The 16,922-nt window shown below is 46.1% G+C and overlaps 1 protein-coding gene across 2 annotated transcripts in view; it reads right to left on the reverse strand.

Annotated features, from left to right (window-relative positions):
* LOC147024513 (uncharacterized) overlaps positions 1-16,922 on the reverse strand; it is a 90,558-nt gene that overhangs the window by 35,002 nt on the left and 38,634 nt on the right. For both annotated transcript variants that reach the window (XM_085884514.1, XM_085884515.1), the window contains exons 4-5: positions 2,078-2,123; positions 1,741-1,858 (exon numbers count right to left, since the gene is read on the reverse strand). In XM_085884514.1, the coding sequence (XP_085740640.1) occupies positions 1,741-1,858; positions 2,078-2,123 (164 nt within the window). The remainder of the gene's footprint in view (positions 1-1,740; positions 1,859-2,077; positions 2,124-16,922) is intronic.

Here is a 16,922-nt window from a genome sequence, read left to right on the forward strand (position 1 = left end):
TTTAGAGAATGGAATCAATGGTCTCCCTTCTGGTTAAAAGTACGTGTTAAGATATTGGGTTGGGAATTTTAACAGGCTACCACCGTCTTTTTATTGATTTATAAATGATAGAACCAAGAAATAACCAAACCAAAGAGTGCAGATGTAATCAGCCTTGTAGACCGGGAGCCCGGGGCCCTGAGCTCAAACGAATGAGGTACTAATATCTGAGCATCGGGGCATGAATGGAGTATCAAAAGACATATAGAAAGTTATTTCTGCTGGGTACCACCCTCTGCGTAAGGACCCTGGTGACCCTCCAAAGGGGTCCTTAAAATTGGCTAGATCAAACATTGGAAGTCCCAGTTGGTTTCACTTCCATATGATGCATATGACCAACCTTACAACAAAACCACATGTGACAGACATGCCCACTACTGCAAAAGGCCCCCCAGAAGTGGAGAGGTTGGAGTCTGATTGATTGAGTGTGGACAGCTGTCTTTTATGCAGATAACGAGTTAAAACAGGTGCACTTAATACAGGTAATGAGTGGAGAATGGGAGGGCTTCTTGAAGACAAAACTAACAGGTCTGTGAGAGCTGGAATTCTTCCTGGTTGGTAGGTGATCAAATACTTATTTCATGCAATAAAATGCAAATTAATTATTTAAAAATCATACAATGTGATTTTCAGGATTTTTATTTTCGATTCCGTCTTTCACAGTTGAAGTGTACCGATGATAAAAATTACAGACCTCTACGTGCTTTGTAAGTGGGAAAACCTGCAAAATCGGTAGTGTCAAATACTTGTTCTCCCCACGATATATATATATATATATATATATATATATATATATATATATATATATATATATATATATATATATATATATATATATATATATATATATGCATCAGTTTAGCCCTGGCTCTCAATGGTGATAATTATAATATTGTCGAATGCGGATCCAGATTCGGATCTTTATCAAAATTTAATCAATTCTTAATTGTCACACACCCAACGTGACCACAAATTTCGTCCGAATCCGTCCACAACTTTTTGAGATATACTGTACACAAACAAACAAACAGACAGACAGGGGTGAAAACATAACCTCCTTCCACCTTTGGCGGCGGAGGTAACTAGGGTAATCAGCCAAAAATAGCTGTAAGATGAGAGGGGATGTCCAAACACAGTTTCCCTTTCTTGGCTCTCACAATTTAATGTATGTAAAATGATAATTCCTCTTCTTCCTCTTCACAAGGCATATTTTGCAAACCTATCTCTCACCAAAGCGTTTGGTCTGTCATCCATCCTCTGGATCCTTCAGCCCAATTTCCTCCATGCCTTCAACAACTCCTTCCACCCATCCCATGATCTTTATCTCAGAATGTTAAATATGGGTGTCTTAAGAAGTCCAGTTTGCAGTGGTTGTCTGTACAATACAATCAAACCTCCTTCACATTATTTTATCGCCTCAAACCCCTCCGTGTCAGTACGCTAGTTCACCACATCTCCTACAAGCCCCATGTCCTTCCAACCCCACCCTTCTGACATGTCCCCCTCTTCAGCATCCCTCCAGTTCAATGTATTTTTGATTAAAAAATAATAATTTCATCAATAAGTTATTCTACAAAATCAAATGTTTAGTTTTCTCATGTTCAAGCCAAATGGTCATGTACATATCAAATAAGCCAGTGGGAGTAAAATGGAAAATTTAAAACAATTCAAGAGTTTTTATTGCAACTTTTGGATTCTTACCTCTGAGTGTTTGTTGTTTTGCAGCAGTTTGAACAGCAAGAACATGTAATTATTGTGACTATGAAGGCAGTTATGCCAACCACAATTTCAATCACGGGTGTTGGCGACATGGAATAACCTGATCAAAGTCACAATGTTACTTTTATACACCCAGTCAACTTTATAATGTAATTACACATTCGTGCCCACAGTGTAATCCAACAATAACAACAATAATTAGATGTATATTCATACAAAGCTGCGAGGTTTTATTGTTTTATTCAATGATTTCAAAAAATTCAAAGATTACATTCATGTAACATGAAAAAATACGTTTATTAATTTACATTGTACTCACGATTATTTAATTCCTTTTGCTCATGAATTGTGTCCCGAAATTCTCTCTTCAAAATGCAAACAACAAACAATCATTAATAAAGGAATATTAGAACTATTGTGGTTCAATAATTACACAAGAACAACAGGATGAGAAGAGCACCGGGAAACGCTGGGGACCCCTGCTAGTATCTATCTATAATATAAAAGGAGTTCGGTCTCTGTGTTCCTGTGGGCATCCCCGCATGTGTGTCCATCCATCTGTCAACAATAGTCCTCCCAGAGCAGCATACACTTCCGTGTGCAGTATAGCAACACACACATATATACATATATATATATATATATATATATATATATATATATATATATATATATATATATATATATATATATATATATATATATATACACACACACACACACACAAACAAGCCGGTAGGCAACATGGCTGCTCGCTCTAGATGGAAAGCTGGCCGACGCGACTTGCCGATATTCATGTATATGCTATCAATCAATTTCATTCTTTGACAATCGAATGGTCACGGCGCGATGATCAGAGTACAAATTAGCGAAAGTTAGAGTATGCATGTATCGGAGATTTTCTTAATTTGTATATACAGTCCACAATAAGTGTACGATGTGCGATAAAGTGTTTTAGCTGTGGCTAAGCAACGGAGGTGTGCATAGCAACCATTCATTTTTGTGTACCTGCAAGCCACATTGCGCACATTTCACCCAAGTTTCATCAAAATCAGACTCTTTCTCTTAGAGATATTTGTAATTAACCGTTTCTGAAATGTTTGACATGTACTCGCCCAAAACCTATCTCCTCCTACAAATATTTTTTGTTAGGGCTGCAAATTGGCATGAAGGGAGCTTGATAGATTGCGCACAGAACTCTAAGCTTTGATTGTTCAAATTTTTTTTGGATTTTTTTTCGATTTTTTTTGACCAATTTAAAGGGCCGTTGCTATGCCATTGCTAGGGCCTGGGGTCCCATATTCGAAAGCACACGATTCCCAGAAATATTGGTCCTACCTACCAAATTTCATTGGAATCGGTTGAGTGGTTTAGTCCCTAGGCTTGACCAAAGTTTCGCGGACAGACAGACAGATGGAAATGTCCAGAATAAGGGTACTCTAGCGAGCAGCCTATATATATATATATATATATATATATATATATATATATATATATATATATATATATATATATATATATATATATATATATATATATATATATATATATATATATATATATATATTGTTACGGCTGAGGAAATTTGCAATACACCATAAAGGGTCCTTAGATCAGTTATGACGCTAAGTTTATGTGCAGATAGGTCCCCACTGTTGTTTAAAGGGGTTTCTTCGTGTTCACCGGGCTGCGACCCTTTGAGATAGCCGTTTTTTTTTTCTATCGTTATTTTGAGCCACCATTGCAACAAACCTCCACGCAAACAACTACGCCACAACGCCCACCACGCTCACACCACCTCCACAACATTCACCACCATCTCCGCCACTATGCCCACTTACGAACGCCATCCTCCAAGGACCACGGCAAGACTGTTTCCGTGTTGGAAACCGTCCGAGAAGGATTGGCAGAACAAAAGCTCAAAGAACCCTGCCATCCCATGACTCATGATGTCAACAACTCCCTCCCACCCTTGGCTGAGCGGGGGATGGAGCACGAGGGCATGAGTCATGAGTCACGCCGGGAGTGGGGGAAGGGCGGGAGAAGGATAAGAGGAGATCTTTTCTTTTGTTCGTGCGGGGAGTTGGAGTCGTAAGCTTTTTGCTTCGGCAGAGAGTAGTCGCTCAGCAGACCTTCGGGTCCTGCTTGGCTTGGGTTAGGGTTGAGGCCTTCGGAAGCTTTTTGCTTCGGCTGGCTCGGTGAGCTTCGGATGAGGCCTGGCTCGGGAGGTGGCTTTTGGAGGCTTTTTCCTTTGATGGTTCCGTGAGCTTCGGCTTCTGCTTGGCTCGGGAGAGCTTTTTGCTTCAAGCTGCCCTGTTTGGAAGAAAGTTAAGCCGGTCACTCGGCTCGAGCTATGAGTGGTGGCTTCTTCTTCTTGGTTCGTGGAGCTCTTTGTTCTCCATTTTGGTTCCCGTCTTGGTGCGACTCATCGACCTCTTCGTGGAGGTGGTTCCTCGGGGAAGCGACGCATCGACGGGAGGGATCGGCGCCTCGTCTCACCAGCATGTGTTGAGAAGCGCGGGAGGATTCGCAGGAGCTCGGAAAGGATCGCAGCTCACGACGATTGGATCCAGCTCGCTCTCGCTGGAGCCCGGGTCCGAACAACTTTAAGACCACACGAGGTGGAGAGGTTCAAGATAGGCTCTGGGTTTCAGCTCACCTGTCCTCCGAGCTGGAGCTCGTTATTAAAGGCCTCTGCCACCATTTCTTGGGTGTGTGTGTGCGTACGTGTGTCCGTGGGCCCGTTTAATAAGTAGGAAATTGTTAAGTGCTTTGTGTGCTGTAAATGTTTGCATTGCATTTCGTATAGACAGTCGTAGTTCTTTTGTCGTGCTTTTGTTGCTTGTATAATTGCATACGTGTTTTGCCTTGTTTAATTGCATACGTGCTTTATTATAATAAATGTCCTTGTGTGAATGGAAACCTGTTCGTTGCGTCCATTCCCTCATTGAACTGCCGTATTGAGATCGGAATAAATAGTTGGTTTCTTAATAGCCGGTAAATAGATCGGGTCCAACGGGACTGCGCGATAATACCCCGCTCGGTTATCCCAAAAGGAAGCGAGCTGCTTAAGCGGCTCGCTTCCAAGCGGTCCCGTTGAGGTACAATCTCTCGGTAACCTACCTGCGTGAATAATTAGGTAAATCGAAGATTTGGCGATCGGACCCTGTAGCGCGGGTAGAGTGCGGAGAAGGTTGTGGTGGGATTAAAAACTCACCCGTGACTGGTTTCTGGCGTTGATCCGGAAAGCCGTGACTGGATTGTCCGTTCGGTGGGCGAAGTGACCGCTATTGGTTAGACGCGGTCATTCGCACGCCGACGGGCGGGAAATCTACAACAATACTATATCAGAGCCGTTTGTGTTCCTTTCTCTCTGTGTCGCTATTTTTCAGAGATAACTAAACGGATCTTCATCAAACTTTCAGAGGTCCATCAGTGAGTGCCTGAGAGTTTTTAAGGCAAAAACATTTTTTTTCAAAATTTTGAAAAGAAAATTGGATTTCTTTTTTAAAAATAATTTTTTTTTTAATCGCTCTGTCGTGCTGAAGCCTTTGTAACGTTGTGAAAGGTAATATTTAATGATCCCCAACCCAATTTCTTAGTCTATGTAGGGAGGTGTTTTAGGCCCCTACAAAGGGATTAAAAAAAAATTGATTTCTTCAAAGTGCCAACAGCAATAGAACAGCACCAGGATATGTGGGGTACTTCTGCTTGTACATAAGATGCATAACAAAATGAGAATGGCACTCAGTAGAACGCATACCTCTGCCAAGCTGATCCGTTTACATTTTTGACCTATCAGTATCCCACTGATTGGCCGGATCTGGATCCAGACATGAATCAAAATCTAATCAGCTTGTTCTTTTCACCTACTCAACTCTTCCACCAAGTTTTGCCATAATCCGTCCATAGCTTTTTGAGATATCATGCTATACTTCATTTTTAACGTTATCACTCAATGGTGAAAATCACTTCAAAATTATCGGATCCAGATCTCGATTCGGATCTTCACCAAAATCGAATCATTTCGTCCTTGTCACAAACACAACCTGTCCACTAAATTTCGTCCAAATCCAACCACAACATTTTGAGATATTCTCTTCACAGACAGACAGGTAAACAGACAGACAGGGGTGAAAACATTACCTACATCTACTTTTGGTGGCACAGGTAATAAATTAAGTGACTGCCCTGTAATATTTAATGATATATTTTAGAGAAGGGCTTTGAAATGAGAGCGAGAGATGAACCTTCAGAGTTTAGGCTTTATTCCATTTGATTGGAGCCGCTTCTGTGAGCACACCGGGGAATACAGGTTCAGCTAGGAGTACATAAGCAGTAATGTATACATGTGCAGTTAATCATTGCAGACAATCCGCGTAAGCACGGAGTTCGATATAATCTCCATTCTCACCAGTCAATGAGCACCTTCAGTTAACGAGCATCAAGTGAACAGCCGATGTCAATAGCAATGCCCCGGGGACAATCACTCGTGCCGCAGAGACCTCCCCTTATACGCGAGACGCACAACATGTGATCCCGCGTCATGTCCCTCAATTCACGACAATTCACCACATTCTCCCCACCTTTAAAATGTAACTAGGGGCCCATCTTACACACCATGATTGCTTTAGCACTATAGGAGTATACATTTCAAGCAACGCGGACTAATAGATCTACAGAAGCATACATGCCAAGCAGTGATTATTTTGAGTTGTAGGAGCATGGAAATGAGCATCGATATATGATATAATGGGCATATAGGAGCATGAGCAGCGAGAATGCCGATAATCCCCTTTATAGATTGAGTCGTTGAGGGGGCCTTATTCGTCGACCTCTCCGGGAGTAAACGGCAGTTTCACTTGAGGGAGACTCCCGATCCTCTTGGTGAGCCTCGACTTGTGCCGGGGATGACTCCTCGATCGCTCTCGGGTGGAACGCGGCAGCCCCGTCGCCTGGCGGAGTTCCTGGGGGGGAAATGTCAGAAGGAGGAGTGCCAGAAGGTGGTGTACCGGCGGGAGGAGTACCTGAGGGAGCCAGATGTCGAACCGACACAGTGGTCTCCCTGCCATCCGGGAGCCTGACATGAGCATACTCTGAATTAGTGTCAATGAGTTCGACCCCCTCCACCAGCGGTTCATACTTGCTTTGTCGTACCGGGCGTTTCATGAACACTGTACCGGGGTGGGTCAGCCAGTTGGGCACCGTTTGACCGTCAACATAACGTCGTTGGTGAGTAAACATACGTTCGTGAGGAGTGGCATTTGTGGAAGTGCAGAGCAAAGAGCGTATGGAATTCAGAGCGTCGGGAAGAGTACCCTCCCATCGCTCGGGGCCCAGTCCTCTCGATTTCAGCGCCAGAGTTACGGCTTTCCAAATAACTCCATTATACCGTTCCACCTGCCCGTTTCCCTGTGGGTTGTAACCCGTCGTTCGACTAGTTGCTATGCCGTGCTCTAATAGGAATTGTTTTAGCCCGGCCGACATGAAACACGGCCCTCTGTCTGAATGTATGTACGAAGGTCTCCCAAACATAGCGAAGAGGTCAGAGAGACATTTTACGACAGTGCCCGAGGTCATATCCGAGCACGGAAACGCGAAAGAGAACCTTGAATATTCATCAACAACGGTGAATATGTATCTGTTGTCTGTCTCGGTCGGCAGGGGCCCTTTGAAGTCGATGTTTAGTCTCTCGAAGGGGGAAGTGGCCTTGATCAGTCTGCCAGATTCCGCGCCAAAGAATCTGGGTTTTAGTTCAGCACAAACAGGGCATGAAGCATTCATTTGTTTAATATCTTCAACAGAATAGGGAAGATTTTGTCTGCGTACGAAATGTGCCATCCTGGTTACCCCTGGGTGGCACAGAGACACATGGAGGTCTTGCAAAGCCTGACTGATTGTTGCCGAACTGTAGACCCGGGAGAAGGTATCTGCAGCAGGGTTTTCTTTCCCGGGCCGGTAAACAATGTCGTATCTGTAGCAAGCTAGGTCTATCCGCCATCTCATAATTTTTTCATTCTTAATTTTCCCGTTATTTTTCCCATCAAACATGAATGCCACGGATTGTTGGTCCGTAACGAGCGTGAAGTGGTTTCCCAGTAAATAATGTCTCCATTTCCGCAGCGCTTCGACGATGGCGTACGCTTCCTTCTCTATCGCTGAGTGTCTCTGCTCGCTTCTAGAGAGAGTTCTCGAGAAGAACGCGACCGGCCGCCCAGACTGATTAAGTGTAGCAGCTATGGCGTGATTTGAAGCGTCGGTCTCCACCACGAAGGGCACCGAGCTGTCGATCGATAAAACCACGGACTTACTGATATCATCCTTGAGATTGTGGAAAGCTCTTACAACAGCGGCATCTGGTGGAAAGTTTTTGCAATGCACTAGGGGATGTATTTTCTCGGAGTATTGCGAAATCCATCTCGCATAGTAAGCGAACATCCCGATCACCCGGCGCATTGTTTGCAAGTCCTGAGGTGGTGGAAGCTCACGGAGCGGGCGCAATCGCTCAGGATCAGGCTTAATTGTGCCGTCGGCTATTGTGTAGCCGAGAAGGTCAATTGACCTTGCCGAGAATACGCATTTCTCGTAGTTGAGAGTCAGATTATATTTTCTAGCAATGCTCAAGAATCTGTCCAGATTCCTATCATGTTCCCTCTGATCCCTACCGCACACTGTGACATTATCCACGTAAACAAAAGTGTCTTTGAGGTTTTCATCTGAGATGATGTCGTCCATAACCCGTTGGAAGCAAGCTACTCCATTCGTGACACCGAACGGAATCCTCCTGAATTGGTAGAGGCGCCGCCCTGCCTGGAATGCAGTGTAAGGTTTGTCTTCCTCTCGGATGGGAATTTGATGATAGGCGCTTCGCAAGTCGATGGTACTGAATACCTTATAATTGGCCACGCGTTCGACCATCTCATCTATGCGCGGCAGGGGGTAGGCGTCGAGTTGGGTGAAGCGATTGACCGTTTGGGAATAATCGACAACCATTCGTTTCTTATGGTTCTGACTGCTGGTTACTAACACCTGTGCGCGCCATGGCGAATCGCTCGGTTCTATAATTCCCTCCTCCAGTAATCGCTTGGTTTCCGAAGTGATGAAATTCATGTCAGCAGTGGTATATCGCCGCGATTTGATCGCTATCGGTTTGCAGACCGGCGACAAGTTAGCGAACAGCTGGGGACGTCACCTCCGCGGTGGTCAACGCATTTAAAATTAGACGAGGCTTGCTTCCTCCAAAGGGTATTTCGACGCTCGTGTGCTGCTTGAGGACATTATGACCCAGAATTACGTCTGCGCACAAATCACGAAGCACCAGTACCTTTACATCCCGATGCGTGTACCCTTTTTCGTCCAATTCAACATTGCAGTACCCTCGTACGCGGGATTGTAGTGAGGTGGCGGCCATGCATACCGTATTGTCAGTCGGGTGGATTACCCATTTCCTGCCCTTCACTAGCGAGCTGTTGACGAAACTTTCAGAGCTACCGGTATCAATCAGTGCCTCAGCCATATGCCCGTTAATTCGTACGTTGATGATAGCCTTGGATAGATTCCCGGGAGGCTGCAGTCAATTTATTTTGCGAGTAGAGAGCCGCAGAAGTGGGTTTATTTCTCCTTAGAGTAGATTTACATACCCTGGCATAATGCCCTTTCTTGTCGCAATTCATGCATGTGGCATCTCTGGCGGGACATTTTTGACGAGGATGCCTTTGTACCCACAAAAGAAGCATTTACCAACCGGAGCAGTTGCTGAGGAGTTTGACGAGGTCTGGGTATCCGGCTCCTCGGGTGTTTCTCCATCCCCTATGTCTGGCTGTGTCTGTGCCAGTGGGGTTCCTTGGGTTCCCATCGTAGCCAGCGTTCATGAGCAGCATCGGTGTCCCAAATGACTCAGATTGCTGCTGAGCCGTATCCATCGCTCGAGCCTGATCGACTACCTTGTCAAGAGTGGGTTGCGCTTTCTCTAGTAAGCGTTGCCGTATGTGGGCTGATCTGAGTCCTTGGATGAATGCCTCCCGTGTGGCTTCCTTTCGGTGTTCCTCGGCGCTACCGCCCGGAAGCTACCGTCTTTTCCCAGCTGATTCAGAGCTTGCAGGAACTGATCGATTGTCTCCCCGGCTGCTTGCTTGCGTGTGTTGAGAAGATGTCGTATGTATACCTCGTTCTTGGGCTTCACGTAGAGCGCTTGCAGCACCTCGATCGCTGCTTCGTAAGTGTCGCACCCCGAGAAGAGCCTGTACACGCTGGGCGAGACATGATTCACGAGAGCGGCAAATTTGTCAGCTCCCTCCGCGATGATGGTCAGATAGTGTGAGAAGGAACAGAACCAATGTGACCATTTCATTTCTGCGTCAGTCGCGTTCGGGTCTGCGTCGAACCTCTCTGGTTTGTAGATCTTGTCCATCTTTGGTTGAGAGAGCCGAGAAAATCAAATGGAATAAATTGAAATGCGAGCGAGAGATGAACCTTCAGAGTTTAGGCTTTATTCCATTTGATTGGAGCCGCTTCTGTGAGCACACCGGGGAATACAGGTTCAGCTAGGAGTACATAAGCAGTAATGTATACATGTGCAGTTAATCATTGCAGACAATCCGCGTAAGCACGGAGTTCGATATAATCTCCATTCTCACCAGTCAATGAGCACCTTCAGTTAACGAGCATCAAGTGAACAGCCGATGTCAATAGCAATGCCCCGGGGACAATCACTCGTGCCGCAGAGACCTCCCCTTATACGCGAGACGCACAACATGTGATCCCGCGTCATGTCCCTCAATTCACGACAATTCACCACAGATATATTTTAGAGAAGGGCTTTGAAAAGTATTAACTTTATAATTTCCTTTATAAGCGGAATGGTGAAGATTTTCTATCATAATTGGTTCGCGGGCGCCAGCAATGACCACTATTTTCGTTGTGTCTGTGTGTCTGTCTGTTTGTCTGTCTGTGACTGTCTCCAGAGCATAGCTCCGTGACGTTTGATGCGATATTGATGAAACTTGGACACAAGCTAGATATCATGGTCGAGTTGTGTCTTTTTGTATGAGGGGCATCCCACGCCCCATTGTGGGCGGAGCCACGCCCAGTTGAACTTTTCATTTTTTTTCTCGATTTTTTTCTCACAATTTCATTTCCGAGAAGCTGTGCATAATGTCCATAAGTACAACATATAAAAAATCCGATTTGATTTGGTCAATTTTGATGGAAGAGATAGGTTTTTACGGTAGGGCTTCCTCAAAAGCTTCCACGAACTCAATTGTACCTATCGTGGCATTGTTCAATAATGCCCGCGAACCATCGTCACCTCCTGGCTTGTAAAACTTAAAATTAATTCATATCATTGTTTGAAATATTTCGCAAACAACTTTGTAAATTTAAATGATTTTACAACTCCTTGAGATATCCTTTTCACAGACAGACAAACAGACAGACACATAGGTCAGGTCAGGTATGGGAACCTGCGCGGAGCAGCGTGTCACTGCGTCCACTTACTACTGGTAATCCAGGGTCTTTCGTCTGGCCCATCCCCCAGGCTGATGCCTGGCCCATCCCCATCTTCTTGAGATGCCGATCAACGTGCTGCAACCATGAGGCATGTGGTCGGCCCATTGGCCTCCTCCACTCATGAGGCTCCCTCGCTGAGAGAATCTGGTGAGCAGGATCATTGTCAGGAAAACTAGCCACATGTCCAGACTGCAGCAGCTGACGCTCATGGACGATACAAGTGACAAGTCTCATCTGAGTGTGTCTCAGCAACGACTCGTTGGACACAAAGTCCGACCAGTGATAGCCAACGATTCTCGGAAGAGACCTGGTACCGAAGGAGTTAAGTCTCCATCTTAAATTCCTGGTCAGAGTCCAATTCTCACATCTGTAGAGCAAGACTGGAAACACCAAGGACCTGAAGACTTGGACTTTCGTCCTCTTGCGTAGGTACCAACAGCACCACACCCCATGGTTCAGCGAATCCATGACTCCCCAGGCCCGACCCAGACATCTATTAACCTCTGGCTCACAGCCAGTGAGACATGAATATCACAACCAAGGTAAGTGAATCACTCCGTAACCTCAACATCCTCGCCACAAACAGGTACAGACAAGATAGCAGCATTCAAGATGTCATTGAAAGCCTGGAGCTTAGTTTTGACTGAAGAAACCCATAATCCCAGTGGTTCCAACTCCTCATTCAGTGCATTGAGGGCTCCCGAAAGGATATCCAGAGTTTCCAGAAAGATGACTGCATCATCTGCGAAATCAAGGGAAGAGATCTTGGCATTCCCAAACGATGCACTGCAGCTTGATCTCTCTGACATTCTCCACAGAATCCAGTCCATACAAGCACTGGAAATGGTGGGGGCCAGTGTCGCTCCCCTGACGAACTCCAGTCACAACTGGAAATAAGTCAGAGATGGAACCACCACACCCCACAGCACTGCACTCTGAGTACCAGAGTATAGTTCACACATCAGATTGATCAGTTTTGGTGGCACCCCATGAAGACCGAGAATCTTCCAGAGGGCATCCCGATTCACTGAATCAAATGCTTTGCAGAGATCAACATAGGCCGCAAGCAGCCCCTGCCAGAACTCTCACCTGCATTCGTGGAGGACCTGAAGAGCAAGGATACCAGTCGTGGAGGACAGTCAATCATTGACCTCTTTGGTGTAAAAACTGATTGCTCTGGTCACTGGTGCTCAAGCCGATGGTGGCGAACCCTATCAATAATTATCCGAGCAATTACCTTGCCCGGCACTGAGGGCAGCGTCACCCCTTGGTAGTTGTTGCAGTCCTGGCGATCACCTTTCCCTTTCCAGAGAACAACAAGGCCCTTTTCCAGTCAGCTGGGATGTTGCCTGTGTTCCAAACAGAGCACATAACTGCATGCAACAATACGAGTACAGCATTTCTACCAGCCTTGAGAAGTTCAGCATGGATGCCACAGATCCCAAGAGCTTTACCCCATTTCAACAGGTTCTCCACAGCCTGTTTCTCCACAAACGAAGGTGGTTCACAGTTGATTGGAGAGTCAGCAATAAGAATAGTCACACCCCTGATATCCAACTCAGCAGCTGGTGGGTGAGTTTGGTACAGCCGCTCAAAGTAACCAGCTCAGCGGGCCTTCACTTTGGACTCCTCTGTCAAGAGCCCTCCAACGTCTGCTTTAACTGTAGTACACCAAGGGACGGGCTTGGAGGAACGCAATGGGCGAATTCCCCTGTAAGCAGGATGAAAATTACTTGACCACAGGTGATGCTCGACCCCATCACAGATTTTTCGCACATAGGCCTCCTTGTCTGCCCTCAGCGCACGTAGTTTTACACCTCAACTCCCTGAACAGTGTCCGGTGTGCAAATCCTGCCACCAACTTTCTGGGGAAAGAGTAACCCAAATGCAGGAGGATATCTGCAGATACAGTTTGGCACTAGATATCAATGGCTGTTGGTTCACAAGGAGTTCTTATGCTCACCAAAATCCCTCCTCCTCCCAAATTTCCCTCCCCCTCCCAAACCTCCTCTCCCTCCTGCCCTTTGACAGGTTTTGTTTTTAATCCTGCTGGGTGTCCATATCCATAAACCCTCCTCACCAGGAAACCTGGTGGGAGAGACTGTTTAGTCACCGACACCGACAGTCAGTGAAACAGGTTAGTACAGGTTTATCTGGTACCTCTTGCAAGTCACTGAAGATCTAATCTGGCCTGACCTTCAAAGACAGATAGACAGGAGTAAAAACATTACCTCCATCCACCTGCGTTGGTGGAGGTAACTATAGACATAGGAGAAGGCCATTCGGCCCATCATGGGTGCGCAACACCAACACTAGACAAACTTCATCCGTCAAAACAATGCAGTATCATTGGGGGAATGAGTCGAGGAATTTGGATAAGACAATGTGATGCGCCCAGGACTATCCCAAGTGTGCCAAAATGAAAAGGGGAAATATATTTGGAGGATTCAAAGAATGAAAATGGCCAAAAATAAATTTGTGTTTTTTTCCCAAGGTTGGGGTGGGGGTATCGAGAGGTCCTTGGACAATCAATGGATGTCGGGAGCATTGGGAGGCAAGAGAGGATGCACGGGGTGGACAAGATAGATACAGAAGGAAACTTCAAGTTAGGAAAACAAGAAATTTGGGAGGGGGAGGAATTTTGGTGGATTAATGAGGGTAGAAAAGTTCATGGTTTTGGATTGGGGGTGAACTGAGATGGTGGTGAACAGTTGTCTTGAAGACTAGGGGGAAGAATGAGATTGGAAAGGATGTGGAAGTTGGTTCCCCAAAGGGAAAAAGAAAGCACAAATTAGTCGAGGTGAGCAGTACTCCCGGATTTAGGTAGTTTCACTTGAAGGGGGTTGACAGTGGACCGTGTGAGCCCTGCAGAAACATGGTGGGGCAGAGGGTAAAGTACGGAAATTGCAGAGGGTGCAAGACCAGAAAGGAGGCAGAAGAAGACAAAGAGACCACCGACATATCTGCGATGGCGAAGTGGTAGGCTCATAGACTCAGGTTCAGCATGGGAAATTCCAACAATATTAAAGGCCATGGTTTCCACGGCATCATTCTGATCAAGATGTTTCACTCAAAGCCTCCTCCTCTCCCTCTTCATTAACAGTGTGGACCTCAAATATATGGGGCCTTCGCTCAAACCTTACAGCTCTTTCCATACAGGTTGCCACTGACAAACCAGACATCTTCCTAACAGAAACTTTCCTCTCTCAAGACGTCTCTGACTCCCAAGTATCTCTCCCTGGTTACTCCTCCTCTGGTATGTCAGATCTGAGCCTCGTAGTGGTGGAGGAGTTGCTCTCTTCATCAAAGACTCTATTCCTCACTCTCCATGCACTGCCCTCACTGCCCCACACTCCCAGGAATACCTCTGGCTACGGCTTCCCTCCACTCCCATCTCATGTTTTTCTGTGTACTGGGCCGTCCACCAAATAGTGATTACTCCATTTACACCTCACTATCCGAAAACATGGACCAACTTCTATCTTCTCATCCAAACTCTCTCTTCCTCAAATGTGGTGACTTAAACTGGCATCATGCCAGTTGGCTAGGTGTGGATAACGATCTCACCTGTCATGGCACTTCAGCAAAATATTTCTGCGACTCATTGGGACTGACTCGATCAGTCAATTTCCCGACCCGGATCTCCACCAATCTCCATCAGTACTCCATCTCTTCTGGATCTGATTTTGACAAATTTCCCTGAAAATATCTGCTGTTCTTCCTCGCTCCAATTGGTTCTTCTGACCAGGTGCTTGTCAAAGTGGACATCTCTCTGACTGTTATCAGAGAACAACCTCAGTGCCGTCGAGTCTGGAATTTCACTCAAGCCGACTGGCAGGGTCTCCAAGCAGCCATCAAACTTCCAGACTGGTTGTCTTCAGTTGTCCTACCCTTCCTCCCGCCCTTGGTTCACTGAAGCTTGTGGTGAGGCAGTTGTCCTGAAACAACTTGCCTTTGTCTCATGGAAAGCAAACCCAACTGAGGGTAATCTCAGTTCCTTCCATAAAGCTCCAAACAAATGTGTGTCTACCCTCAGGAGAACCAGAAAATAAACATCCTTCTGAGCTCAAGTCTGAACTCTCAAGCCTCTCTCCCTCCTCCAAATCCTGGTGGTGTCTCATCAAATCTGTTTCTGGTGTATGTTCCCCCTCCATCCCTTCCCTGACCTCAAATGGCCACACTGCTGACACCGCACGTGAAAAGGCTGAGTGCCTTAACTCGGTGTTTGCATCAAAATCTTGTGTCCAATACGCATCACTTTCTGTGCCCACCTTACTCAGTCACACCCGACTGTCCCTGGATTCTGTGTCCTTTTCCTCTGACAAAGTGGAGAGTTTGCTGTCAAACCTCGACTCAGTTTCTGCATCCGGTCCAGACAGCATCAGCCCACGTGTCTTAAAAACCTGCTCCTCTACTCTTGCTCTCTCTGTTCTATTCGCCCTCTCATTTGCTCAAGGCCATCTGCCATCTGCTTGGAAATCAGCAAACATTACTGCCCTGCACAAAAAGGTGCTAAAACAGATCCCTGAAACTACAGACCAATCAGCCTTCTCCCATTCATCAGCAAGGTTATGGAATACATCATTGCTTCAGACATAAAATCCTTCTGCTTCTCCAATGGCTTGATTTCCGATCATCAATTTGGTTTCAGACCAGGTCACTCTACCCTGGATATGCTGCTGCTGCTCTCCCAATGGATGGAGGTCCTTAATGCCAGACATGAAATCAGTCATATTCCAAGACGTATCGCGCGCTTTTGACACGGTCTGGCACCCTGCCCGCTCACCAAACTCTCTTCCTATGGTATCCAAGGCCATCTCCACTCATGGCTCACAGACTTCCTATCCTGTCGTAGTCAATGTGTGGCCCTAAATGGAGGTCTTACATCCCCTCTTCCTGTCCAGGCTGGAGTTCCTCAAGGTAGTGTTCTGGGCCCTGTTCTAAAAAAATCCTCTTTATCTCTTTGCTGGTGACTCCGCCAATCTGAGGGATGACAGATGGGACGGCAGAGGGTGAGCAGCAGCTTCTTCGCTCTCTGCAGATCTGGATAAAATCACAAACTGGTCCAACACGTGGAACATGTCTTCCAATCAGGACAAATCTCACACTCTCACTATGTCTCTTCAAAAGGACCATTTAGAACCCCCCCCATCCACTTTCTCAACAATCCTCTGGAAGAAGTCCTTTCTTTCAAGCTTCTGGGTCTCACTATCTGCCATGATCTTTCCTGGAAAAGCCACATTTCCAACTTGGCTTCCAAAGCTAGTCACCGACTGGGAATCCTCCATCGTGCAAAGTCCTTCCTCGGCCCACCTGAGCTCCTGACTACATATAGAGGTTTCATCTGCAGCCTAATGGAGTACTGCTATCCCCTTTGGGCTGGTGCTCCTGCCTCTCACGTTTCTCGGCTACACTGTGGAAACCAAAGCATTTCGGATCATTGATATCTCCCGTGATGAGGCTGAGTCTTTGGGCCTCTCACTCTCTCACCACAGGCAAGTTGGTGGTCTTTCTGTCTTCTACCGTCTCCTCTCCAATCTCGCCCCCCCCTGCTCTGTCTGCGATTTGTCCCCACCATATTTCCACAGGGAACTCAAGGTCTGCCAACAACCCCCTTCTGGTAAAACTAGTAAAATCACGAATCACTGCTCACCTTC

This window comes from Eptatretus burgeri, chromosome 6 (genome assembly GCF_056783735.1).
Source record: "Eptatretus burgeri isolate ZD-2024b chromosome 6, Ebu_testis_v1, whole genome shotgun sequence".
NCBI classification, from domain to species: Eukaryota; Metazoa; Chordata; class Myxini; order Myxiniformes; family Myxinidae; genus Eptatretus; species Eptatretus burgeri.